At 39.4% G+C, this 27,214-nt stretch overlaps 1 protein-coding gene across 1 annotated transcript in view; it reads right to left on the bottom strand.

Annotated features, from left to right (window-relative positions):
- Positions 1–97: 97 nt before the first annotated feature.
- Positions 98–27,214, bottom strand: part of LOC110975152 (mitogen-activated protein kinase kinase kinase 11-like) — a 48,200-nt gene continuing 21,083 nt past the window's right edge. Inside the window, exons 3-11 of the mRNA XM_022227350.2 lie at positions 25,908–26,088; positions 25,266–25,414; positions 20,249–20,424; positions 19,235–19,475; positions 12,610–12,732; positions 11,742–11,921; positions 9,929–10,645; positions 8,548–8,664; positions 98–7,069 (exon numbers count right to left, since the gene is read on the bottom strand). Coding sequence (XP_022083042.1) covers positions 6,555–7,069; positions 8,548–8,664; positions 9,929–10,645; positions 11,742–11,921; positions 12,610–12,732; positions 19,235–19,475; positions 20,249–20,424; positions 25,266–25,414; positions 25,908–26,088 — 2,399 coding nt within the window. The 3' untranslated portion in view covers positions 98–6,554. The remainder of the gene's footprint in view (positions 7,070–8,547; positions 8,665–9,928; positions 10,646–11,741; positions 11,922–12,609; positions 12,733–19,234; positions 19,476–20,248; positions 20,425–25,265; positions 25,415–25,907; positions 26,089–27,214) is intronic.

The following is a 27,214-nucleotide window of genomic DNA, read 5'->3' on the forward strand; positions in this document are numbered from 1 at the left end:
TAGATCTTCCTAAATTATTAAAGCTCTTGGGCATTAATAAGCAGAGGGCATAAAGAAATACTATGGTAGAAAAACCAAATGTACCGTAACAAACACCTTTTGTTAAAAATGACATGAGTACACATTTTATTTCTCATACTTTCAACCAATCCCCCATTTCTATACAAACATCATACTGATAAAATGTTTCAATAGGCTCAACTTCAATATATTTACAAGGTTCAACATAAAATATACACAAATATATATAAAAAAGAATCCATACAAAGAAATAGGTCTTTCTAACCAACAGTAATTCAGAGAGACCCATGTATTTTTTACATTTTTCATATTTTTGTGTACACCACATCTAACCACCACAAAACAATACATTAAATTTCAAGCAGAACAAGATACTAAAAATACAATACACTACAGACACTCTACATTTTTAATTTTAAGCAATGATGAAATGCTGTTCAGAACACACCACTGCTTACAAATTATACACCACTCGTCTTGTTGAAAGGTCCTCTTGTCAAAATACAAGAACATGTACTTGCCGTCAAGGATGCCATGGACAGCATCTTTTCATGGGTATAAACAAAACCTACATCCATTGTAACAACACAAAAACCACGTACCAAGGGCCCAAGTTTCAACAAGCTGCTAAGCGGAGAATACTGTGCAAGGCGCCTGTCCATATAGTACGTCTTTTAGTCCATTCCATATCTGCATTTGTTTGCTACGCTTAAGTGCTGCACAATTTCAATGAACACACTTTGTAACTTGCGCATACGGACGATGCACACTAAAAATGTGTCTATGGAAAGGCGTCTTTTAGCAGACAGGAGTGCCAGCAAAAGTGTATGGGAAACCAGTCACAAGGTGAACACGCCCACCAGTGGCACTTGGTTTGGTAACCTGTTTAACTACTAAAAGCAAAAACTTACACACTCATTGCTTAGCAGCTCCCAGTTTCAGACAGCAGTGCCATTATCAGTTAAAGACAGCTGTTCCACGGCAGTGTTTCTTGCATGTTTGATTTTCAGTGCTATAAACAGTGCTCTTCGGGGTGGGGGGGAGTTCCCATAGTGAGGCAGTTGCCCTTCCCCCTTGACTTCACCACTGAGTTTGTATAATGCATGGTTCTTTCAAGAACCTTGTTAAATCAACAATAAAATAACAAGTATCAACATACAGATGCCATGGGTGTAGCCGCCCTCCCCCCCGGAAAAAAATTCCAATTTTCCAAAAGGGGCAACAGTTCCCAAGGGGGAGGCAACCCCCCCCCCGCAATGCCACTGGCTGATAAGTGCTTACCGGTACAAACTATAATTGCATCAGGATTGAATGAGGACTGCATTCCTGTTCACTCAAGAAAACAGACTAGGCAAGAGTGAAGAATAAATACAAGGAATAATCTTAACCTCTTCATACAACTCTTGACCTACTGCAGAGATTGCAATAACATCCCACTTGCACCTACACTGAGCAAATTCTCTAGACAAGTGAGGCAAAATGACTAAAGCAGTATGGGTAATCAAATGGAGCACTCCAAACTGCGCAACTAGAATCTGCAAATTCCACTTTAGTGAAGTGGTCTGTAACTTTTACCATTTGTTTGCAGAAATGGCGGCATCACAGATGAATCAATATTTTATTCGTACCAAGGACTCTTTATGTAACCAAATCGAATTTGCAGGTCTGGTAACTAAAAGAAACTGCAAACTACATACCCAAAAGAGGAAGTTGCAGGTCTTTCAAATCAAACACATGGAATGTCAGAGATAATAGTGATGGTCGGCATGATTGAGCAGACTAAAAGCTAGAGCCCAAAGGTACCCTCTTTTGTGAAAGGAAAAAAACAAAAACACAACAATCAAAAATAAATAAAATGGGAAAATGACCTTGTTACAAAAATCATTTCACAAAATGCCCTATTTTCTACACAATCCTCCGTGCTAACAGCCTGCAGTTAGGTAGACTGAATACTGATTAAAATGACAAATAAATTCAACTATTAAAACAATACAAAATACATGCACACTCCTTCTTACTGCTATGTGAAATGAAGTTTCAACTTCATCAAGGGAAGAGTTTGTGTGGGTAGAATCAACAAATTAACCAAAGTTGGGGGGGGTGTGGTAGAGTCTGTTACAACGAGTTCTAAATCCACAAAGCATTCTAAAAAACACCTCCAATGTTGGTTGACAATTTAGATTCTTGACTTCATTTGTAGAATCTTAAGTGGAAATTCTGCTAGGAGTGAGTGTGTAGGGAAAAAAGTTACCTTTACCGTTAAATCTACCAATCTCTTTTCTTTTCTTTTTTTTACCTCGCACTGATTTTAAATCACTGGAAGTAAGTACATATGCAAACTTTTACATTTTACCACTTTGCCCCATGTGGGTTTACTTGGGGCAGAGAATTGTCTTCTGATGGCCAAACAGAATACCACATTCACTTGAAACAAAAAGTAAACAAATACTGAATGAGTTGCTTGAAGTCATTTAGGAATCATATTTGGCCCCTGGTTACAAAAGATTTTAAGAAAAACAAGTGAATCACTTCCAAGAGCCCCTTCCAAACAGGTCACACCATTTACACTTTCAATTATCAGGGAAAAATAGGTTCTTACACAGTGTTTAGTGTGCATGTAATAGGACTATTTTTTTCAATTTTGGTAATGCATTATCACTACTGACTTCATACCTAACAAATATGGCATTAATATGACAATGTCAGCCACACTTCATGATATATGTATTGTCAACTTTCTTTGAACATGATAAACTTGGTGGTGTGAGACATACTGTGGATGATTCCTCAGAGTTTGGCTTTCGATTAAACACTGGATTCATTTGCAGCAAACCTGATCCTTGCATGTTGAATTATGGAACCAAAACAGAAAAGCCACAGTTTCTGTGAACTCAAAATACCGTGAATGCCTCCAAGACTAAAAGATCCAGAAGCTAGGTCCATGCTTTGTGAAATGGCCTTTACACCTCAGATTTTGTATGTTCCGTCCCTACATACATGTCCCAAGCTGGGAATGCACATATCCTGAACCAAATCAAGCCTTCAACTCTTCCACGGAAGATGTATTTACATCAAACCTTACAAATTCAAGCCATTACTGGACAACTCATGTTATACATGTACTGATGGCCCTTCTGAGTAACTGTTCAAATGAAGAATCTGCTGATTAGTACTTTCGATTGTAATCTGATTTATTATCCTGATTAACCATTTTTCCCCATCAATAATATAATCCTTTTCCAGTCTGCCTTATACTGAATGGCTGCTGTTGATTCTAACACATTCTTTACAATCTCTGGCACAAAGCCTCAGCCACATGTCTAGAAATATAAATTTATAACATTATCAGCATGATCACAACCATATTTCCAATACGCTATGCATAATCAATACACATTTATACATCCTACAAGTTACCCATATGCCAATCAACAGTTCCTCCCCAAATATATAAGGTGTACATGTACATCTAAACCTAGCATTTACTTGTGCAATACAATTGTCTGAGAGTGTACCAAGTCAATGCTCAGTCCGTCAATTGTACTTTTTTGAAACCTATTTCAGGTACACTTGAATACATGTCTACCAAGCCCAGATGCCCATACCGGTATCTTGCTAAGGAACTCAATCAAGATGAATGGATGAATGGTAGTCATACACACAGCTTCTCGGGCTCTTTTTTAAGCAGTCCAATCCAAACCGTGGATTAAACAGCCAGGTGAAATGAGAAATAACAACACATTGACCTCCCTTGATCAGTGTACTATGATTACACAGGTAATTTTGAAATGGACCTTGCAACAACAGCAGACTGGTGCTCATTTTTCAAACTCAAATTATTTGTAAGAGAAACACATTCATACAACAAGAGTATTAACCAAAATCTCACCATCTTTGTTCATATCAGGAAAATGATAACAAATGATAAACAAATCATATCCTTGTATATGTGCATACCAACCCATGTGTGGTGTTTGTACTATACAAATAATTACAAATTCTGATTATAAACAAACATCTGAATTAGTACCTCCTTCACTTTACAGTTATCATGACCAGCATGAAACGAATCCATAATCTTCCGATGCGAGATGACAAATGTACTTAACAAGAAGGGAAACAATGTCAAGACAAAAGCTGATGGAGCAAAATAAGTCCGTGAATTAAAGCTGGATAGTTCACTTGTTTAAAGTGTAATGCCAAATTTCATGGCACTGCCAATTTCACAGAGTTGTACGTGTACATGTAGGTGTATGTGTATGTATTGCTGCTGATGATGATCACAAGTGGTTTGGTGTACTGACTATCAAATATTAGTGTTGTAATCAAGTACACGCACTTTTCACATATCAAGCTTAATGTCATATGATGAACTGGTTGTAAGTGAACAAAGCTGGGGAATATGAACATTGCATAATACACAACGGTAAGAATACAAAATAAATTTGAAACTTCCACAAATCACAGTTTTGTAAGAATAAAAGTTTACGAGAGAGAAGTACATGTACTTCACCGAGTACTTTAAGAATACTTGTCCTAAAACACCTTTTCAAGGATGTTTGTCCTGTATCCAATTTGCACCTAAACTTGGGGTTTTGAAGACATGACATCAGCTGCAGGTGATTCTCAGATTCTCAGATGTACGAGTACTTTGAGTCAATTCATTGGAGAATGTTCAGAGAAGTAGTTCTGTGTTGGTTATCATGGATAGTATGCTGCACTGGGTACAAATTCCAAAGAAGCTTTGTTTCCCACTTAAACTAAAATCATGGAGAAATACACATACAGGTACATGTAGGCATTGCTGAAAAAAGGGTCAGCCCTAAACTGAATTGCACGAAATCTGTAGCTGGACAGGAATGTTATGAAGACTCAAACCATGGTACACAAAGCAGCTGATTGACAAGACAATGATGAAGTACATTGTGGAAGGAAAGAGCAATAGACTGTAAACAACTTAATATACATGTATATTCAGTCCAAAAACTGAGGATGAATGCCATCCAAATCCAGTACATGTTAGCTGGCAACAGAAAACTACACAATCAAAGCAATCATCTGGGTGTTACTTTCCACAAAATCCTTGAATCATAAAGCTGGTGGTATGTAGCGTTCTCCGAGAAAAGGAGATGGGAGAATAGACCACGTTAGGAATGACAACTTGTCTACATTTATCAAAGCAAATGGTCTCTCATAGCTGTACAAATACATGTACATATATGATGAAGATCTCTACCAGTACTCTTAGCCATATTTGCACATTGTTCTGAACACATCTTGATTCAATCCCCCCTATCGCAATGTCAGCAGAGGTTAACTACCATCCAAAAGACTGTGTGCTCCAAATTGTGTGCACACTTGTGAATTCTGGTTGAAGCACTAATACTGAATGAAAAACTGACAGGAGACAAAATCTAGTTGACGACAGATCTATCATAAGGTTGGTCTCAACTGCCATACATGTACATCGAACTTCAGTATGCCCACTTGCTTGTGTACAACAGAAGTGACAATCAAGCAGTGGCTGTCATCCTTAAGTTCCTTTTAGTTTGAGTAACTGGCACACACTGATTGGTACACCAACAAACAGCACTGAAACAGCAAAAAGCAATTATCACCACACTGACCTGAACAGCTCTGAGAAAAGTCCAACAAGAAATTTTGTTCTGGGGTCATGATTACACACTGACAGTACTAAGAAACACCAACCTATCAAAAAGAGATTTTGAGGAAATGGAGACTCGTATTCCAAATCTTGATAGAAAATTTACATGACACATGAATTCTGCAAAGGTATTGACTACAAAATGGAACGTGAAAGACCCCCTAAAACTTGCATCTACTAATAGATGGTGGATTCCTGATCTCCTTGATCTAGTGCTGCACTGTACACTGGCCACGCCACTGCTCAATGTTCTGTTACTGCTTGAATCATTTAAACATGACTCTGTGGTTGGAATGCCCTTAACGAAAACTACTCAATCCAATCACCGTCCATTAGGAAATAAAGCAAGATTTAACCAAAGAAAATGAAAAAAAAGCAGTGGAATGCTGATTTCCAATTAACAGACCAAAGCAGCATGTTGTAAAACCAGCAGCCAAAGACTGTCTGCTGACCACTTGAATTAGTTCCCAATCAACTCCTTTTAATTTAAAGCAATATACCAGTACACAAGTGAATACAGTTCTATAACAAGATATTTTTCAGCATACATGTATATAAATTGAAGCAATTTTTCTCCTCATAATGAGTATTAAGAATACATTTTAATAAATTCCATATTTTAAAAGTCAACTCTGTCTTAAATGGTGATGACTGAAGTTGGAGAATTCATGCTGATGAAATTTCAGCTGTGTCACAGGTGAATAATAATTACAGATTTCAAAGTACTAAATAAACACATCATGGTGAACCCGATTCTTGTACCGGTAGTACAGAGAATCATAACACACAGGAAGTACTTAAGGTCTAGCAGGCTACACCCGTAAAAGAGTCCATACCACCTGGAATTACCTTGAACTTGCCACAATCATCATAAGAACTCTTCCTCCAGTTCTAGGACTGAGAGTTTCCTGGGCTTGTTCTCCTGTCCTTCTCTCACCAAAGGCATTGTGTCATCCGCCTTCTGTCCCACTACGTCCTCATCCAGTAGGGATGTTCGCTGTTCCAAACTCCTGGGTTGATGGTGCGGAGTGTGCAATGGCGTGTGGTGCTGGTGCTGCGGGCTGGTGTAATGCTGAGCAGCGTGGGACGGGGTTTGGCCTCCGACGTGAGGGTGAGGTGACTGGTGATGCTGGGGTGTATGCGAGGGATTCGCGTGGGGAGGTAAGTAGTGGTGGGCTGGGCTTCTGGACAGCTCAGAGGCACCCTGGTGATGTGGTGAGTAGTAGTGAGCTGGACTGGGTGTGGCAGTGGGCCGTGGCATCTCAGCCCCTCCTGCTGCTTGGTAATGGTGGGCTGGACTAAGGGTCACAGAGCTCAGTGACACATCCGACGTGTAGGTACTGTGTTTTGGAGTAGCAGTTGCTGCTGCTGCTGGACTTGCCCCTGTGAGACAAAAACGCAGATGAAGGATGACACGGTAATGAAAAATAGACACTGCTTCAGACAAGAAATGCTTAAGTGTTTAAATGCTGTTCAAAGTTTTGGAACGTCATCAAGTAACCAAACAAAACTGAGAAACTTGAAATGTAAGCCCAACATCACAGTTCTGGTTACTGTGAACAAAAAAACTGTACGTTGAACTTTACATTTAAAGTGGCTTTGACTTCATCAGGTCTGATGAGTAGTGATGAAGTCAGAGCCTCTTCTGACGAAAGCTTGACATCTTTCATACTCCAATGGCGTACTTGTTAAACTTCATCTATATGTAATGGATTCCTATCACAAAAGCCTATTTAGATGATTTAGAAGTGATCCTTAAATTGTAACGGACACTTAGGGGCATCCATAATTTTCATCTTTTTCACAATTTTACAAAAAGTAGACTTTTCATGACCCTCTTCCCCCCTCCAAAGTGTACATCAGAGCGCAAAAATGATGATAGATGGAGAGCTCCATTGGCCAAATCCCCTATTGCCAAGGCACAGTGATATACATGTAAGTATTGTGGTTAACAGAAATCTAAATTTCAAATAAAACATTGTTTAAAACAACACCTGAAAGGTCAAGGCTTGAAAAGCAGTGAATACTGATACTAGCAGAGGATGGAACAGAACTTACGAATGTGGCCTAACGGAAGCGGCGCAGAGCAAGCTAGCAACACCCGCAAAATTTGAAGGTGACCGCCAACGCGCACATTGACGGATCATCATTTTTCATATTAAGAAAAAGTGTACATGAGGTATTATCCCCCCCCCCCGGACGGTTTGTACGCTCGTGAAAATGATGAACAATTTTGGACAGCCCCTTAGGTATGCTGAAACAAATGCATCAAGATTTGTGTACTTGTAGGTGGATAGTTGACATAAGAAGCTCTCGGTATGGCAAGTTAACAAACAAGCTCCCTTTGGAGAAATATGGAAGGGCTGCGTAGCACCGTGATCAGAATATAGACAAGAATATAACATCAAATCAGTGCTCTGAAATATGTGATTGCCCAGCTTTCGGTAACTGAGTACCCTCTTCAGGGCAAGAAGAACTGTCTATAAGCTCCCTTTAGAACTAGTTTGTCAACTTCCAATATCAAAGCAAGCGAGCACTGACTATACAAATTCACACAATATTACATTACTATCGTCCCTCACCTCTGGATTGCTATGGTTTCCTATTGTATCACGGTGCATGAGCAACACAAGCTGAACTAGAAGGGGGTCCAATCCTTTTTTGGCCATATGGGAAATCCCTATTTATTAGGCAAATGCAAGCAAAAGCCACAAAACTTCTGCATCATAGACACCCCACTTTCTACCCATTTACATGCACAGCAAACCCAATATTGAAAAGTGTCTCATAAAGGAAGTGGTCAAGGAGTCCATGTTTTCTCACCCACTACAACAATACTGGCTACATACATGTACACGTACCAAGCGGGGAGTCCTGGGTACCAGGCTGTGGTGTCAGGTAAGCTCTAGAGTAAGGTCTTGGTCTTGGAGAGATATCAAGAGTCCGTGGCCGCTCTGGGTGTGTGTCTGAAGGTAGCACTAAAATACAGAATTTCGGCAAACAGGTAATGTTATTAAGTACATGTACATGTACTACAACTGACTTTTTGTATTAGAAGACTCAGTGCAGTAAAGAATTGCCACAAGGAAGACAACTTTACTGAGGAATTACACTGTGAACTTGAAAGTACTGCACCGGTGATTTAAAAAACATGAGTCGTAAAATGTAACGAAAGCTTCGAAAATGTGGCAATGTTCCTCAAATAACCGCTGTCCCGCTGGGCCACCATGTTGGGAGAATGTAGTGGCCCGATGAATGTTCCGGTGGCCCTCGCCAGCAGACCACCGTTAATTTTGACTCCTGCATTGTAATGTTTCACATTTTCAGGACTCAGGACTCATGCGTGCAATTCAGACGCATTTCACTGAAATGCTCTTTATGTGTCCTTTGACCTGACCATAGCCTATGTTTGATGATGGAACTGTTGTTTCATCTCATGGAAGTCTGCATCAGTAATTCCATGTTACTGGTACACATTTCCAATTAACCTCAAGAGCGCTGAATCCTTTGACTGATCTGTTAGGATTTATTTATTTTATGTCCAAAAAGCTCAGGAATGTACTAGAACTAGAGTACTGGAATGTTACTGTGCTTTGGGGAACAGTTTAAATCAATTCTACACCTTAATCCACTCCAAGCAGGAACAAAAGAGGGCATGTCTTTTGAAATGAAATTAACAGACCTTTGGTACGAACTCACTGCATACATGTACGGTAGGTGCACAAGTTTATGTGCGTTTGACACAGAGCATGCTGAGAACGAGCAACAAATTCATTCCGGAACATATAGTCTTCGCGTGCACACTGAACACGAGCAAGAACCCAGTTGGAAAACTTTGTACAGGCCTATCTTTCTTTTGCCGGTGAAGGTGCACTTCAACTCAGGGCGGATAACAGAGTCAAAGACAGATTCTCTTGGGACAATTCAGAAATACTGCAATTAACTGATTAGATATCCTTGAGCTTCTAAGCTGAGTAGCAACAAACCTCTGCATTTCCCTTTTATACATGTACAATGAAGTCTTTATTGTATTCCAACAACCTAGTCCTGAATGATGTATTGCACTTTGGCTCCTCATTGAGTTTATTGATGCTTTTGCAATTTCTGCACTGGCCGTGAGTCTTTGTAAGAAATTTGTGACCTCTGAAATTCAGCAACGCAAAGATGAAAGACATATAAAGACAAAATTGTTTCAACACTTAATGAACAGATATGAAATTCTTTAAAATTGTTTTTGTTTACCCAGGCTTATTCTCCTCGGTGGAGCTTGAGGTGGGTTTGGTAATCTAGACACATCAGACTCAGGGCTACTCCAGGGATCAGTCCCATCATACTTGACGGTAGATGTGAAAGACGAATAGGAGGGTGATGAACTATCCGAGGGAGTCCTTTTGTGCGACAAGTAGCTAAGGTTGTTGTCTGCCGACGCCGTACGCCTGTGTGTCTTTGTGGCTGCTTGTACTGGCTCTACGGGGGCCATGGCCTTGGTCTCTTCGTTGTAGGCTGGATTCTGCTTGATGGTCAGGTTGGATGTGGAGTCCACAAAGCCCTGCCAGGACCCTTGTCTGAGGTAGTGCTTGTGATCGTCGTTGGTGGATGTCACACTGATGAGTCGCACGGTTGAAGCCTGTGACATGCTCGGGGAATCGTCCAGGTCGTGCTGGAATGACAGGCTGCCTTGACGGCTGTAGCTCTCAGAGGCTGAGGAGTTCTTGCGATGGCGGAAATCCAGCTCATCCTGTCTGAACTGGTTCAGAGTCCGTATATCGAATCCTACAGCCACCGAGGCCAGCATGGCTGTCATGGTGTACAGGCTGGCAGTGGTGCGCTTCCTTTCTCGTTTAAGGGAGTTACGGGGTGACGTCCGAGAGTCATCTGTTGACTCACCATCATCTGTGCTAGGGCCCACACTTGGCCAGTGAGCTTTGGGCAGGCCAAGATCTGTTGGCCATTCTGCTTCTGTAAAGGAACAATTTCATCATGTATGAACACGCTAAAGTTTCTTAGTCCTAGAAGAGCTTTTTTCGCCAGACCGACACACGGCCAGAGGACGGAGTCCCCCAAGAACTCAATTTTTTTTTTTCATAACATGGCATGCATGTAAAGACACTCATTGTCAGTACAAATGTGAGGTTTCAAACTGATCCCATGTTTTGTTGTAACAGTCACACAAGTTCAAGGCCACACCCCAATCAGCCCGTGTGCATTGCGCATTATTGGACGAATATACATTTCTGGCCAACCTGCATGTATCTCAATAAGATGGACACTGCATGAGAAAAGTATGTCCAATTTTCATACAATTGGTGTCAAATGACTGCATGGTATTAATGAAAAAACCCTGAAGGCTCATGGTACTTTCGGCTGAAATTAAAACTGCACCCTGGATAAGTTCATTGCAAAATAATTATCTGTCAGCAAATGTTTAACCACTTCGTGCCGGGGCATTTTTCAACGTTGATGATGCTGGGCCGGCATGACTATCATTTTTCCGTTTTCAAAATCCTTCAAAAATTCATCATTCCATTTAACGGTCGTTTATAGCCGCACAAAGTAATCTTTAGGCACTACTCTAAGTTGATAGGTGACCTTCATTGACGCCCGAGTATTTCAGCCAGGCCTGCAGCCTTGTAAACAGAGCCCAGATTGTGCGGTGTCTTTTGTTCACGAACTTGGCTCAGTGCACTGCTGACCTCTTTTCAATAGGGGCCAGATTAGCGTGCAGCGGTGCTGTGTGACTCATCGCTGCGGTGGTGGAGCGCTTTTGTCCCCAGTGGTAATCCGCTTGCTCTCAATGCCCCAAATCCTGGCATACGGTTTCAAAACAACGCTGGATTATCACCACTTTTGAGAGTGAAAAATGCCGGTAATGCCCAACAGCCTGGTCTTTTGTTCGGAGTACAGTCTTTTGTTACTGGGCCCTGTCTCCTTTGTCCGAGTTCGGAGACCCAGGCCACGCATATAAACCATACGGCTCCGATTTCGGAGTCCCCAGCAGGTGGTGGTTAAACCTTTACAAATGAAACTTTGATAGCCCTTCTTCATGAAAACCTACCATCGTGGGAGGCATTACCGATGGTGTTGTACCATTGCGGATAGCCAAGGCTTGGTGTGCTGGTATTGGTAAATTTCTTGCCCGTGGCTTCTGACATGGAGTACGCCTTAAAGGGCCGATCCTTCATTTTCTGCTGAACAGAGCTGGGGCCCCAAGTCTTTCCCTTGATCCCCTTGGGCACTGAAACAAATACAATGAGATAATTTCACGAGATTAGTCTCAGTATCATTTTAAACTTACATGTGTGCAGAAAGGTTTCTGAGTAGCCAAATTCCCCCTACAAACATTATGTACTTTGTCTGCACAGTGTAAATGGAAAAAAAGTGCAAGGATTAAAACAAAAGAAAAAGTAAGGAGAAAATCTTACAAAACTAAAGCAAAGTTTGGTTTTTCTTGGACAGTCTTTGGTTTTTAACCTCACTAATAGTGTGACTAGAAATTTGGTACCCGTAATCTTCTTGGACAATACAACTAATAATTAACTACAGTCTGAATACTGGATACTGAACAAGAACAGCAACAGAATAACAATATGAATTATTAAGGAATGAATAACAAGTGCGTCATTTAAATTGTTGCACAGATGATGCATTCCAGATGCTAAGAGTTCCATATATGGGGCCTTGTGGTCTCCCCCATAAGCACTACCATTTGCAGAGTGACCTTTATACTTCAGTATCAAGAGGTATTGAACAACAGTGGCAAGGATCTGAAGTCCTCCATATCCTCCAAAACCTGGTACAGTGTAAGTGTAGATTTTGAAGGATTAGGACTAGGGAGCAACAGGTAGAAGAAAAACTGGTACAAAAGAAGGTCTAACAAGTCACTGTTCAGAAGGAAGCATTAAACATCACAAAACTTGACTTACGTGCAATGACTCTTAACCTGGGCAGTGGGCTTTTAGGTGGGCTATCTTCTGGACTCAGTGGTGACCGAGGGTCCCTTCTGTCATACGATGGGTCAGTCCTCACTGTCAGCTTATGCTGGAAATCTGTGAAAAAATATCACTTTCAATATTTAAACAATCCCCTGCAATTGGTACAACAAAACAACACAGGGTGAGATTTAAGATAACGTGAAACAAAGTGAGGTGGACTTGACCTATGGACACTATTTCCAGCAAAAACTTGATAGAAGTAAGCAAAGTACATGTACTAAGAGAAAACAAAATCTCTGGTAAGAAAGTGCAAACCAGTTTCATCTGCAATACTTTGGAACTTGCAAGTACAGTACCTCTCAGAAATATAGGACCTTTTCGCGATTGATTTTCTACGAATTCTTCGCAAATTGGGTGCAATTTCAAAAATAACACTTGTCAGGGGAGTCCTTTCTTTCACGAAGGTAAAGGCCGATTCGTGAAGACTCGGCCACCGCAGTAAGGGAGAAAGTGCAAAGTACTGTTTGTGAAACTCCAAGCCCCTCTTCGCAAACGATGCGCAAACATAAGCTGAAATTTGCAAACGATGCCTAACGTTGAAACACACATTATGCCTAGACCTTCAGACCTTGAAAGAATTCACCAACGGAAACACCTTCACAAGTCGCGAACATGATAATGCCCAGAATTGGAAAATTTGCCAAGAACTGGAAGATTGGGTATAATAAGTAAAAAATGCGAAAAAAAATGACATGCTGTTCTTCGGTAGTCGGCGAACTTTTCGGTCATGAAACTCATGTTTTAACGACTCTCATGGGATTATCAAAACCACTTGAATAATGAAAAAAACCTGTCCACCTTCCCGTCCCTCCAATAAAACTGGTGTGAAAGATTTCTCAACCTCTTCGCAATGATATTTTAAGCTTTCACACAAAATTTGGATGCATTTTCAATCGAAAATGAACATGTCATATTGATGAATTTGCTCCCGGAATGAAGTCTTAAACCATGTGCTTGGCAGTGTCTGCACTAACATGATGCCCACTTCAATTGGTCGTTAAAGTCTCCGTAAGCCGCGTAACAAATTTTCCAATTGGATGAAATTTTCTTGTGATTCCTGAGAAAGGACTACAAGTGCTATTTTTGAAATTGCACCCAATCTGGGAAGAGTTCATCACAGTAAATTGATCGCGAAAAGGTCCTATATGTATATTTCTGAGCAGTAGTGTACAGGTAAATTGTGACCTGCTCTGCAAAAAAGGGGTAATAAGTCGTGCAATTCAAAAATACCATATGTTATGGCCTGTTCTATTTGTAGAGGGCAAAATGTGATTTTTGTGTTTTTTCCTCTAATAGCTTGTATAACATCTATGTTTTCAGAATTTGTGACTACAAACATGGATACTGAAGAGTAAAGATGAAAAATTGATCATTCAGTGGGAAATCCTACATAGCCTTGTGTTTCCAAGTGCTACACTTTCTGAGCTTTTTCTCAAAAAGTGCTTTTATTGAATCCGAAATTGTGGATATACAAATGTCTAAATATCTCTGGAACGCAGTGCACTACAGGGGTCATTCATAAATCAAATTGTTGCTTTTGATGTACTCAATCCAGCCATACCAAAAACTGATAACCTGAATCTGGTGAATTATCACCCATTTTTCTAGAGCCGGTCACAATCAATATTTTGATAAAAGTAAACATGAATAACAGAATGTCTACCATTGTCAATTTTATAATTGGAGTCAAAATAAACAATGTTAATTCACAATGATTTTCACTAAGGCCTGACAACCCTTGAAGTACTGACACTGGAAAGCAGCATATATCTCTGTCCCCCCCCCATTATGAAACTGTGGAAGTTTACCTCACATGAATATATCATCCCGATATAACCCCTTCAGATAACAGTATGGTCCAAATAGATCATGGGTGCTCCTTTGGAGCTCCCCGGTTTTCTCAAACAAAATTTCCAATTTCGAGACATTTAGCTTTCTGTTTTTCCAATCACAGTAACTCTTATCCCAAAATGCAAGGGTAGTTGCCACATTTGTTATTTATAAAGTGTTTATGATGGGCACTGACGGTGTGTGCAAGATGGATGTGGATGCCATCTTTAAACCACTGTTTGCCTGTGGGGGGAGGAGGGATAAATTCTCCTCGATTAGAGATTTAAATATTTGCACTCACTGACTGTACCATGCTGCTACACAAATTCTGGACCCTCTCCACGTTTATCACAAATTGGGATGTTGAGGGTCTTTCCAGGTTGTCAGTTGAATTACAGCACAACCAACAACCTGTTCTGTCCTGATAACTTTTGTACAGAGAATTGCCATGAGATTACATGTATGTCAATAATTCAGTTGATGCCTGGACCATGGACTGTGTTCCACAAAATGTGGCAAGTCGTGTGATTTCACTGCATCTATCATTGATAGCTGTTGCCTACAACGTACACAGTGTATGCACAGTATACAAACATGCATCACAGCAGCCTGCTGACCTCACCTCACCTCAGATTTCCTTAGGCTTAGAATGTACTGTGTCAACATAAGGCCATTCCGTGATCATGCTAATTATGCAAATGGGTCTTGGATCTGCAGCTAGTGCCAGTGTTTACGTTTAGGGCTGAGGAACAGAGAAATTACATAAACCATCCACCTCTTACTAACATACATGTACATGTATGTCACTGAAAATACCAATTGACAGGCTGCAATCAATCAAGTAATGTCTAATCACTTAATATTTCCCGGAGTATAAACATACATGTACTGTACACATGTACATTTTAGACAGCTACTACATGTAATGCATGTGCGTACATGTACATGCTGACTGCAGAAACTATTATTATCATCAAAAAGTTATCCAACAAGTTACATGTAACTGCATACTGTGCAAACTGTACAAGTACATGTACATGTATACAACTCACGTGTACATACTGGTACATGTACATTTTATACACCTTAATAAACATGTACACACACATTTGTCTATGTACATGTACATGCACCTGTGCAATACATGTAAATATGAAGATGCCTTGTACAATACTTTAGAAGTGATCAGTGCACTCTTATAATATCAGTTATTTTCAGCTCTCTGGATTCCATAGACATGATAGACAAATCTGCACGGCATTGAAAGCTGTGATAATGAGCAGCACTTTGCAAAAATGAGTATAATAGACTACCCTGCAACCAATGTGAATGCACTTCAATTCCAGACAGTCAGTAGGTTGTTCACACTTGAAGAACAAATTAAATGTGAAATGGCTGACACATCTTTGTGTCCCTGATGCAAATGAACTACATGAACTTCGATATCGTACAGTGACAATAGGAAATTACAGATACACAACGTGCAGTACATAGAACAGTACGAGTGAATGCTGTGCTATGAACAGCTACTGTACAATGGATTTACAAATTTTTGGTTTGTTACAGGCTGTGTTGGGCTCATCTGGGCTCAAGTACATTGACAAAATACCCCAGGCATGCTTATGGCTGGGAATGTTTTGGCTTCATGCTCACACAAAAATGCACCCGAACAATTAAAAAAGAAATAACATGTACATGTATTGTACCAGTACCGGTATGTGTGGGTCATTCTCCTGGGCTTTAAGCATGCCATGCATGGAAGCAGATTTGTATGACTTGATTTAAAAAACTTTAAATTGAAGTGAAACCCAAACATCAGTCACCATTGCTATGCACTATTTAAACACATTATTTCTATCTCTCGAAATGGATAATCAGAACTGGGACGCCATCAAAGATAATAACGTTTCTAGATCTCACAAGTTCATATGGAATGAATACAAACTAAAAGGAATGAACCACAATAAAAATGACAATAACAATTTATGAAATGACCACAGAACAGCATAAAAAAATGTATGTGTTTGCCATCATACATGTATGCATGCACACGTTGGGTGGGTACTGGGCAGTCTACCCATGTACATGAACAATATAATCACTCCTAAACCCCAACAGTACATGTACTTTATACGCGTGTATGAATGTACATGTATACAATGTACATGTAATCACTCCTTAAAAAATGTGAAATTCCATCATTTTCAGAGGTGACAGGGAGTGAAAACAAACAACCCAAATTTATGGCATGACCCATCCACAATATCTAAGATTTACAGCATATGCAACATTAGAATGTAGCTGTGAACTTGTCAAATTTTGAACTAGTAAAGTATTGGTTTGGCATATTTCTGTCAAGAATTAAAACAGGGAACATACAGCACCCTTGAGAGGACAAACAACTATCATTTATACAATGTACATGTAATCACTCCTTAAAAAATGTGAAATTCCATCATTTTCAGAGGTGACAGGGAGTGAAAACAAACAACCCAAATTTATGGCATGACCCATCCACAATATCTAAGATTTACAGCATATGCAACATTAGAATGTAGCTGTGAACTTGTCAAATTTAGTAAAGTATTGGTTTGGCATATTTCTGTCAAGAATTAAAACAGGGAACATACAGCACCCTTGAGAGGACAAACAACTATCGATTTCATTGAACACACAAGCATACATTCTCACAAATTATCCAAACACCAATAACTCTGAACCACAAACAATGATTCAACTGTCTTTTCCTCCCCTCATTTCATCCAAACCTGATCATGATTGAGTAGTACTACAGCCTTATGTATGGATCAAAGTGAAATTGACAAAAGCAACTTCCAATACAGTTTCATTTTTTGCTTAAACTGTACTTTTGTGCACACATGTACCGTATCATGTGGGATGTGACACACATGTTCTGCATAGCATGTATGTTCACTTATCATGGAGGTGTTAAACAGGACAAATTTGTCAATGTGATTCTTGATGCAGAGTGTAATTCAGGGCACAACGACGATTGATTTTCCGTATGTGAAATGCTCTCACTTTAATGCATACATCTAGGAGTACATGCATACATGTTAGGCACCTTTGGAACATTGCTCTCAGGGGTTACTCATTCTGGGGCACCGTTCCACACAAATAGATCGAGTTCACAGAAACTGCTACCTGCTGTTAATCTTTTGTTCAGCCACCTTTGAGCTTACCCTGTTAAAAGCACACAGCTTGAACCAAATGTCAATGAACATCATACACTGCTCTCTTTTTTTCCCCTTCAACTACATCTAGCATAATTGACTGGATTTTCACTTAAAATCTACAGGCCAACCATGTCAACAGCAAAGAATGCCAAGTCGCGATTAGGGTTAAATCTACAATTGATTACTTTCCAAGTACATGTACATCTGTAAAATTCTAATTGTTACTCAAGGTGCCTTCCTCCCCCCCCAAAAAAAAATCCTTAAATTACAAAACTGCTCTGCCTGGACTTGCTTTTGTGCCACAAGAGATTGCCACTCCCTTTTATTAAATCAACGAAACACACAGGAAAAACACAGCCAGAGTTTGAGGTACTGTACATGTGCATAGCTGATATCTGCCCATGAGAAGCTACATGTATCGGTACAAGCATGCACAAGTTATGATAGTGTGGCTGCATCACAACATCGTTCAATTCACACCAGCATACATACATGTAGCTGAATGGGCTCAGGAATCTACAATGTATAATGAGCAACACCATGAGAGGAAAAGAAATGGGAAATCCAAGCTGCTGCCATTGATTACCAATGTCTGGATTCCCTCCCTCTATTCCCACCTTGGGGAAAGAAGATACAGCCTGTTACAGTTGAGCAAGCCAGCAACATATTCTCTACCCTCCGGTTACTGATTGACTAATTCCTAGAAAGTGCTTGAATTGCCATCAGGTTACCATGAAATCTAGAGATTTCTTCCTATAAAAAACATATTTATTTTAAAATATGGAGCAGAGTTCAACTCTGTGTATTCACAGAGTGAATGAATGAATAAATATATTTTTCCAGTGGTCTTTTAATGGTAAACCTCTTTGAAATTCTTTGTTGCGCATTTCTAATTGTACAAGTATGTACATATACTTTGATTACAAAACAAAGGGGAGGCTTATTTTCTTATGCTTTTAGAAGCCATTTTAGGTTTGGTTTTGCAATATCAATTTTTTTTTTGGCTTGTGAGGGCTGAAACTGTATACGAGATAATGAAACAATAAGGCAAAACAGGATTTAACCACTTGATGCCAGATGACGTGTAAACACACATAACTTTTCCTTAGTTGTTCATGGAGGACGTGTACACTCATTTAAAAGTCATTTTTGAGTTCTGCATTTGACGTATTAACGTGTCGTGCTTGGTTGGGTCAAAGCGCAACTGCAAGTTTGAAAAATTTGCAGGTAAGAAAACCCATCCCCAAGCAGCTTCTTCGGGTAAGAACATCCCACATGCATGTTAACTGGCTATAAGACAACTTGGAAAAATTTCGGGACTAGGTTTATGCACTTGTAGCTGCAATCCTTCAACAGCTAATGTTCGTGTGTTAACTAACACAATGCAGGTTAAGGATGAATTCAAATGCAAAAATTGGTTCCCTGCACAAAATAGGAAGTCTCTATTGTGGATCTGAAGTGGGCTTAGGGTACACACACATCCCGGACAGACTGACAGTTTTAAAGGACAACCAAATCAATCTCTTTACCAGAGGGTCCACTGATGCGCTTGTTGCTCCTGCGGACTTTGCCCCGTCTGAACTTATTCCTCCTCTTCTTGGGCATGGGCTTGTCGTCCTGCTGCTGCTGGAGGATCATGATATTGAGCTCCCGGCCCAGCAAGTCAATCTCACGCTCTGCCAGCTCCTGTTCCCGCTGGCGCAGGACCCTGGCATGACACTGCTGCTCTATGGTTTGCCGCATCAGCTCCTCCTCCCTTGTCCTTAACTCCTGTCAGTGTGCAAATATGACCAGGTGGGAGCATGGTAAACAGTGTACATGTACAAATTGTACATGCACTTCTTTCACTTCCTAACACTAGGAAAAGTCTACAAGCCAGAGAAGATTCCTCTACCATGGTGACATCACACTCTCGCAAGTATAATTAAATTTGAGGCACAGCTGAAACTTGGCAAGTGGAAACTCACTACTGCTGGAAGAGGCAATATGCGGATGTATACAACCTCCACATGAGCAAGGTATCACTACAGTAATCATGATAATGGCCTCTCACTCTGGTCACTGGATGACATGTACATGCACTTTATTACAATTAATTAATCCTGTGCAATGTATACACTTGTACATATACTGGTATGTTATTTTCAGAGGAATTCCTTTCATTTCTGAAGACTTTTACTTCCTGTTTGTATGTGTTTTCTTTAAGACATGGCCATGAAAGTGAGTAGGGTGTAAGAGCAAAACACAAGATTTCAAAACAAGAATAACAGAAGGACCGAAAAGGGAAGCAACTAGAAATACATGTAGGACAGAAAGAGCAAACAGTGCCACATACATGTACCCAATACCAGACATTTTTATTCCACTTAAGCAGTGCAGATGCATGCATTCTCATTTAAATACATCCGTCAAGATTATCCAAAGCAATCCCAAAAGATGTTAAAAAGGTTTAGCTTTGATTTTTTTTGTAATTTCCAAACCCCCAAACTTGTGGACTGATACCTTCAAGTAGCTGAAGATGGACAATAATTGATAATTTATACCTTTTCTTTAAGTCTTATCTCATCAAACATTTCTTGGATCTCCTGCTTCCAGTCCTGTTGCATAGAGCGGAATGACTCGTGTGGTGTGTCGATGAACGGTGAGTCTGCGATTTCCCTGAGGTGATTGAGGATCTCTGAAAAGCTTGGTCTTTGGTGGGGCTCTGGGTTCCAGCATTCTGGGAACCAAATAAAAAGAGTTGACTTTAGATACAGAATTTTCATATACATGTGATGGGTTCTGCTCTTTTGACATCACAGTCATATTTTTCCAACAAGTGGCTGCTAAATCTATGGTTGGCTGTCGGTACAGAAGTAAAAAAGTAATTCACAGTGTAACTTAAAATCCCACACAGCTATTAGAACACCAGATAATAATACACGCACTACTGAGTAAAAAAAAAAATCTTATTTAAATCATTCACACAAACCCCCATTTTAAATGAACTGGAGGTACCGGTAAACTAAAAAACCAACCAAAAGGTGATATCTCTGCAAACCGTTGGACACCCAAATAAGTTGTAGGCAAAATGGGAGTGGTCTATTACAAACACAACTACTTGTAACTTCTCAAGTTACAATTAGTTTAGACACTAATTACCAGTACACTGCTTTTAAAAAATACCCTAATTCAAACATTATTTCTTCCAATTTCAGTCAGTACATGTAGTTTGTATCAGTAAAGAGTGTTAGTGCTTGTCTTTGTATTCATGAAAATTTGGGATTTATTCAAATCAATTTCACATAAATAACATTCCTGAATCCTCCAAATTCAACGTAATTTTTACAAAAGGGGTTAGGGCCTAATAAATATATGGTGGATGTAATTTAACTTATTCCATTCTTTTTTATTTTCACAATCCCTCTGTTAGCAGCATTTGGTACTCAAACATGTCTGACAACTTGATCAAGAGGTTCACATCAAACAGTTCATTTGGCATGAAGTCCTTGAATTTTAATGGACAAACAAATGACAGGGGAAGAGTTACGCAGGTGCAGATGCTTTGGCCTGTCAGGGGAAGAGGGCAAGAGATGAAGTAGGGTGTAAACAATAAAAGTGCGCACTGGCACTTCTCCCTCAGTCCCAGCTGAGGCTTCAACACTGGTACCCTGAGCCTGTGTTCAATAGCAATGCACAATGACACAGTAAAAGGTAGTTTGAGATCATCACTCCCTGCTTGAGTGAGTGAAGCAAAGTTGTACATGTACATATGTATTCCTCAATATAGTTTTACCTCCAAGATCTCGCATTGCTTTTACATATAGCTGTACCGGGGGTACTGAATTCAGACTACAGAGGGCAATATTTTCTTGGGCTTGTTTGTGACTTTGAATAAAGGTCTTGGATATTTCATTCAGCAGTGCTTATGTTTTTCACGATTCTCTCCCCCCACCTCATTTCTGTGAGAAGCCCATCAATGGCTTCATCATGACGTCATTCAATGGAGAATTGAAAACAAAAATGGCCGTAAAACACTGTATTTACCGGTAGGTGGTTGTAACATGCCTTTCAGATATACTAATCATTTGACTACTCATATTCAATACTCATATTACTTGATTAGCATTCATTCTACTGATATCAATTTCCAGTCGGGGAGAAATGAGCCAAAATTTGTATTGCCAAAAGCGAGTGGAAACATGAAATGTCATGATACTGAGACTTGTTGGCTCATGTTTCAGTTTGAAAATGTCGTGCTAACATGTGGTATGTTGCAGGTCGTTTGCATAATTTCCACCACTCATCACTTACGGGATACGAATAATGCATATGTACTGTATTGTACCCACTATTACCATAGTCTGTTGCCCCCCTAGGGAATGCAATATCCAAGACCTTCCTGCCACAGCAGTTTGTGGATAACAGGGGTTTATTTGAAGATACAATGTACATGTACATGTACCGCATGTACTGTAGCAACCACTAACGGTGATGGTTCAGGATCATGGAATAAGCTTCAGGAAAGTCTTGGAACCAAGACTATCCTCACCCTCCTGTGTTCAATATCCCAGGTCATAATTTTACAGTGCATGTACAGTAGTGTACACATTTAACAATTTCATGAACAACCAACATGTACATGTACCTGTACCATGTGCGGCAAAGCCATTCAATGCAGCACAAATCAAATCAATCGATGAACAAGTTCTTCTGGGAATATGCACATACATGTATGTACACACATTCCCTTTACCAAACTGACATAAACACACCACTGAACAGAACTATTTTTCACCATTAAAAATCCAATAAAGGCCTCCCAAATGCATTTAATTGTGCAGAGTTTTGAAGGGTCAAACAGAGAATGCAGAGTGCAGCGGACCAAGGCAGAGGGGTTGTTGTTTGCCCTTGGTTTACCAAACAAAGCGGAGAGGAGGTTTGAAGGACACAACATCTATTGTAGTGCATACAGGATTACACAGTGTCCTTCCTCCATGCTCATACTACATGTATTTATGTACATGTAAGTTATAAAAAGTGTGGGGCATTAACGAGGGCAAAATATTAAAGTGCTTTGAAGGGTGTACATGTACACAAAGTTAAATTTTGGACACCCATGAACACTACCGGTAACTTGTAAAGCAAATGTAAATTTCAAAATTAGCAAACTACAATATATGGTACATGGCATATACTTCATTAAATGGACCAAAGCGCAACTCCACATGTCATTTTTCAAAACTTCTATAAGACTGACTTTGGTCATTTAACCCTAACACTCCTCAGTCCTCCAACAGGTGAAGGATTGAGGAAGGTTAGGATTAAAACACAAATTAGTATCTTCAGATTTATAAAAATAATTATTTGGGGATAATGAGGCATACTGTGAGGACATTTGGTTGGCTACCAGTGTAAATTGAATGAAGTTGAACTCATTTAAAATTTTACGTCTAAGTCTTTGCACCAGATGACTTGATTTCAAAACTTCTCTCAACAATAGGAAGATTTTGGTATATTTTTCACTGATGTATGTTAAAGTACCTATGAAATGACTTTAAAGACATATGAGCCATGAACAAAATTGACAGAAAAATGATCAGGAAGCTTCGCCTCTCTTCATTCTCTTACCATCTAGCGGTATAATCACTCTCACTATACAGCATACTAGTATCTGCCAGGCCTAATACTTTTCAACCACAGAAAATAATCTTTAAGTGTGGCTGCATCAAAAATGTATAACAAGTACAATACCTTCTTTGCGAATGTCACATTTGATGGAATTTTGATGACGTTTAAGACTTTTAATGGAAAATGTATCACATTCGACAATGCCGAAACGGCTGTCACATGTACACGTAGTGGTTCAAAATTCCATGCTCGATGTTTATTTTGCTGCTAATTTTGGAGATATCCCCTCTCAAAATTAAATCAAAATTAAGAATTCTGAGCATTGCATTTTCATCATGAATCATAGTTTATACCTAACACTTCATTTTTTTTTAACATTATGCAGTTTGACAGATTTTCTTTTGAGAAACCGTGGTACAAAGAGAAAAATCCCAGCACGTCGCGATGCCGTGGCGTGGTTCATGAATATCGAATGAAAAGGAAGGTGCAGTATCTGGACAAATGTCAAACAGCCGACGATGCAGCTAAATGTTTCTGCAATACTTCCATGAGATATTGACAGACACCACAAAATCACCATGATTGGTATTTTGGACCACAGTTTTCGGAACACATACTTGACGAAAATGTAATCGTTCCAGTCGTAACAGGATGATGGTTTGGGGTGCTTGTTTGCACTTTTTTTAAAAGTTTGTGTTGTAAATTGTTTTTTATTTGACCTGCTGATTTTTTTGCAGTTGATATTTTGATGGAATCAAATGACGTTCATGACTGCTGAATGTGGGACCAAATTATTTGTGAGAAATTTTTTAATTTCGTGATTATAGTTTTAATGTGAGTAAATATTATCACCTTACACAACATACGAATCTGTGCAAAATAACTACAGGAATTATTACTTCGTGATAACTTTTAGTTGGCTAGGATTTCAACAGGTTGTTCACGTTTGTCAAAAAATGCTGACATTTAAGACTTTAATTAATCAACTCCGATTAAGTTGAAAGATGCACAAGGTCATCAGTGTTACAGATATCATCCACGACTCCCTTCTTTCATCAGACATTGGGAATTAATTCACTGCTATTCACTTCAGGAAAAATGAACCCCTAAAGTTGAACAGTACAGTAATGGTCCATATTTCAGGGAACCTGCCACATGTACACTGAACAAGCCCTCGCCGTGTTACAGGGAAGTTTTCTATTGTTAAGCAAATTAGGACTGACTTTCTTCTGTCCCAACAATTTGTTGGTATCCACAAAATCAGTGTAATGACAAGTGTACATGTATGTCCCCAAAGCTATGGAACAAGTGCACGTAAGGCGTTCACTGCATTAAGAGGGCAATTTCTTTTGTTGTGCACAATGTTTTGGTTCTCACAAAAAACCAGTGCAATGATGAGTGTTTGTTTTAAGATGTTAATAGTGATCATCACGTTGGATAATTCATTTCGTTTGATTTGGACTTTGCCAATTTTTCAGAAATTTCATTTTTTCAAATATTTTTGGTTAAATGTAGCCATTAACTGACTGCTGAAAGACCTCTGAGCTTTCATGAACCGCATTTGCCCTTTCTCCTGATTTTACACTGAATCTTGCCACACCCACGTTCATTGTACTGTAATGTGTGACAGATTAAATGGTACGAGCATTCCATAGGATTTGCATTATATCGTATACATGTACGTTTACCTTTCACAGGAAGACAACCACAAGACAAGCTAATGAACTGAAATTTAAAATCTGAATTTGGTATTTGGCTAGGGTGCAATTGGCAATATGTCCAATTAAATACTTAATGTGAAACTGCCCGTTTACATACCTCCCCTTCCCCTGAGGATCCATGGTCTCTCACCGGTAGAATACTTTTGTCCTTTTTAATTAAAAATACTTCCTGCTGCTGACATTTACATGTAGCTGACCTAGGAAAGCAGACTGGAAAATTGAACATTACCATCTAGTATTCTGACAAAGGGCTCTGGACACGTGGAAGGTATGGGTAGTGTGAGTTTCTGCACTGCGACGCCATAGGCAACAGCCAGGCCATCAATGCCTTTGTAGGGTACCTCTCCAGTGAGCAGTTCCCAGAGTAATACTCCATAGCTGCAGGATCAATGCAATTCATTACATTAGCCAGCCAGATTTACAAAGACTAAATACAGGCATGCAACTTGGACTTTGACAAAATTGAGGAAATTCCAATCTTAACCAGACTTTGTAGAGTGTTTTTCAATTCTCAATGACATGGGAGTGAAGCAAAAAAACAAGGAAATCAGCTGATCTGAGGAAAAATTGCATGCTTGTAAATACAATACAGAGTGCACTAAATCTTGTCAAAGAGCACTGATTCCCAGTTTTGAAGTCTGAATAAGTTAACACATTGCTACTTAAAAACAATTGTATGGGCTTTCATAAATGCTTTTAAAGCCTGTGCATGCTTTAAGATTTTCATAATTAATAATCAGCAGATACAAGGCAAAAAGAACAAGACACATTTCAGGGTAAGACAATTTGTTCAGTGATGACAAGCCAAATGGCTGGAACCAAATCAAGACAAATCAACTCTTTTCTCAAGTCCACTCATACATGTACGTACCTCCACACATCACTCCCCTTTGAGAACAGTGAGGACTTGATGACTTCTGGGGCCATCCAGGCATAGGTACCAGCAGCACTCATCCTGGTTGTACGATACATTTCCCTTGCCAGGCCGAAATCAGTAATCTTCAGAGTCTTTCCATAAAAATCATTGTCGACAATCTTCTCATTGATGAGGACTGTCAGCAAGAAAGGAAACATTTCAGAAACTGGTCAAAACCACTGAAGTCATACATGTGCCATCATTGCTAAGATCAATGTTCATTAAGGTACTTGTAGGATAACATGCCTGAATAACTACAGAACTTCCTTACCATTGAGTATGTGTAAATTTGTCGCTATAAAAAACTGACTGTTAGCCTTGATCTCATAAACTTACATGTACTTCTCAATGTACCAGTACTGATGGCTCTGTGTGCTGAACAACAAAATCTAAGGGATACAATGTACTGGTACATTTTTGTGACCTTCAAAGGACTTCGACAAGTGTCGTATATAATTTTCGCTTTACAAATAAAACTTCAAACATTTTGAAAAAAGTTATAAAATCTTCAGCCTGTACATATACACATGTACATGTATAAACATGATGAAAAATGGTACACATACATGTACAATGTACATACACGTATGTGTATATTTACTTAACATACATGTACATGTATAAGCAGCAGTTGCGTTTACAGTTCTGTACATATGAATGTACTTATACCGGTATGTACACTTGTACAATGTATGTTTTCATTCACTTCAGGGACAGTTTCAATGTATTTACATACATAGACATGTACGTTAATTTTGCCATTTGATGTACATGCACACTGTAAAATGCCAGCGTCACATGTATACGTACACAAATAACACAACAACAGAACTTCTGTAAAACGATTATGTCCTTTCCCTGTTTTTGTACCAGTGAACGATGAGATTTAGATGTGCAACATGTATGCAGTGCCTTACTCTTACATTATGACTGGAAAATAAATAGGCCTGCATGTAATGCTTCAGATGAGTCATGCCTTATATTTAGAATGGAAGAGGTTCACCCTAGTTTCAATCACAAGCACACTACACCTGTAAATTTAAATCACACAAGCATGCACGTTACTTGCCATGTACATGTAGTTGTGAGACAACACATACATGTACAGTGTACATGTACCTATGAAGCATGGAGGTCGATGGCCAAGGCACACATACTTTTTTTTATTACACACACGTACAGTCATATACATTTAGGGCTATACAAACGACACATGCATCATCTCAGTGTACAAATGATGAACACTGTATGTACATGAATGT

The sequence above is a fragment of the Acanthaster planci genome, linkage group LG01 (genome assembly GCF_054643075.1).
Source record: "Acanthaster planci isolate LZ-2023a linkage group LG01, COTS_SCS, whole genome shotgun sequence".
Lineage (NCBI taxonomy): Eukaryota > Metazoa > Echinodermata > Asteroidea > Valvatida > Acanthasteridae > Acanthaster > Acanthaster planci.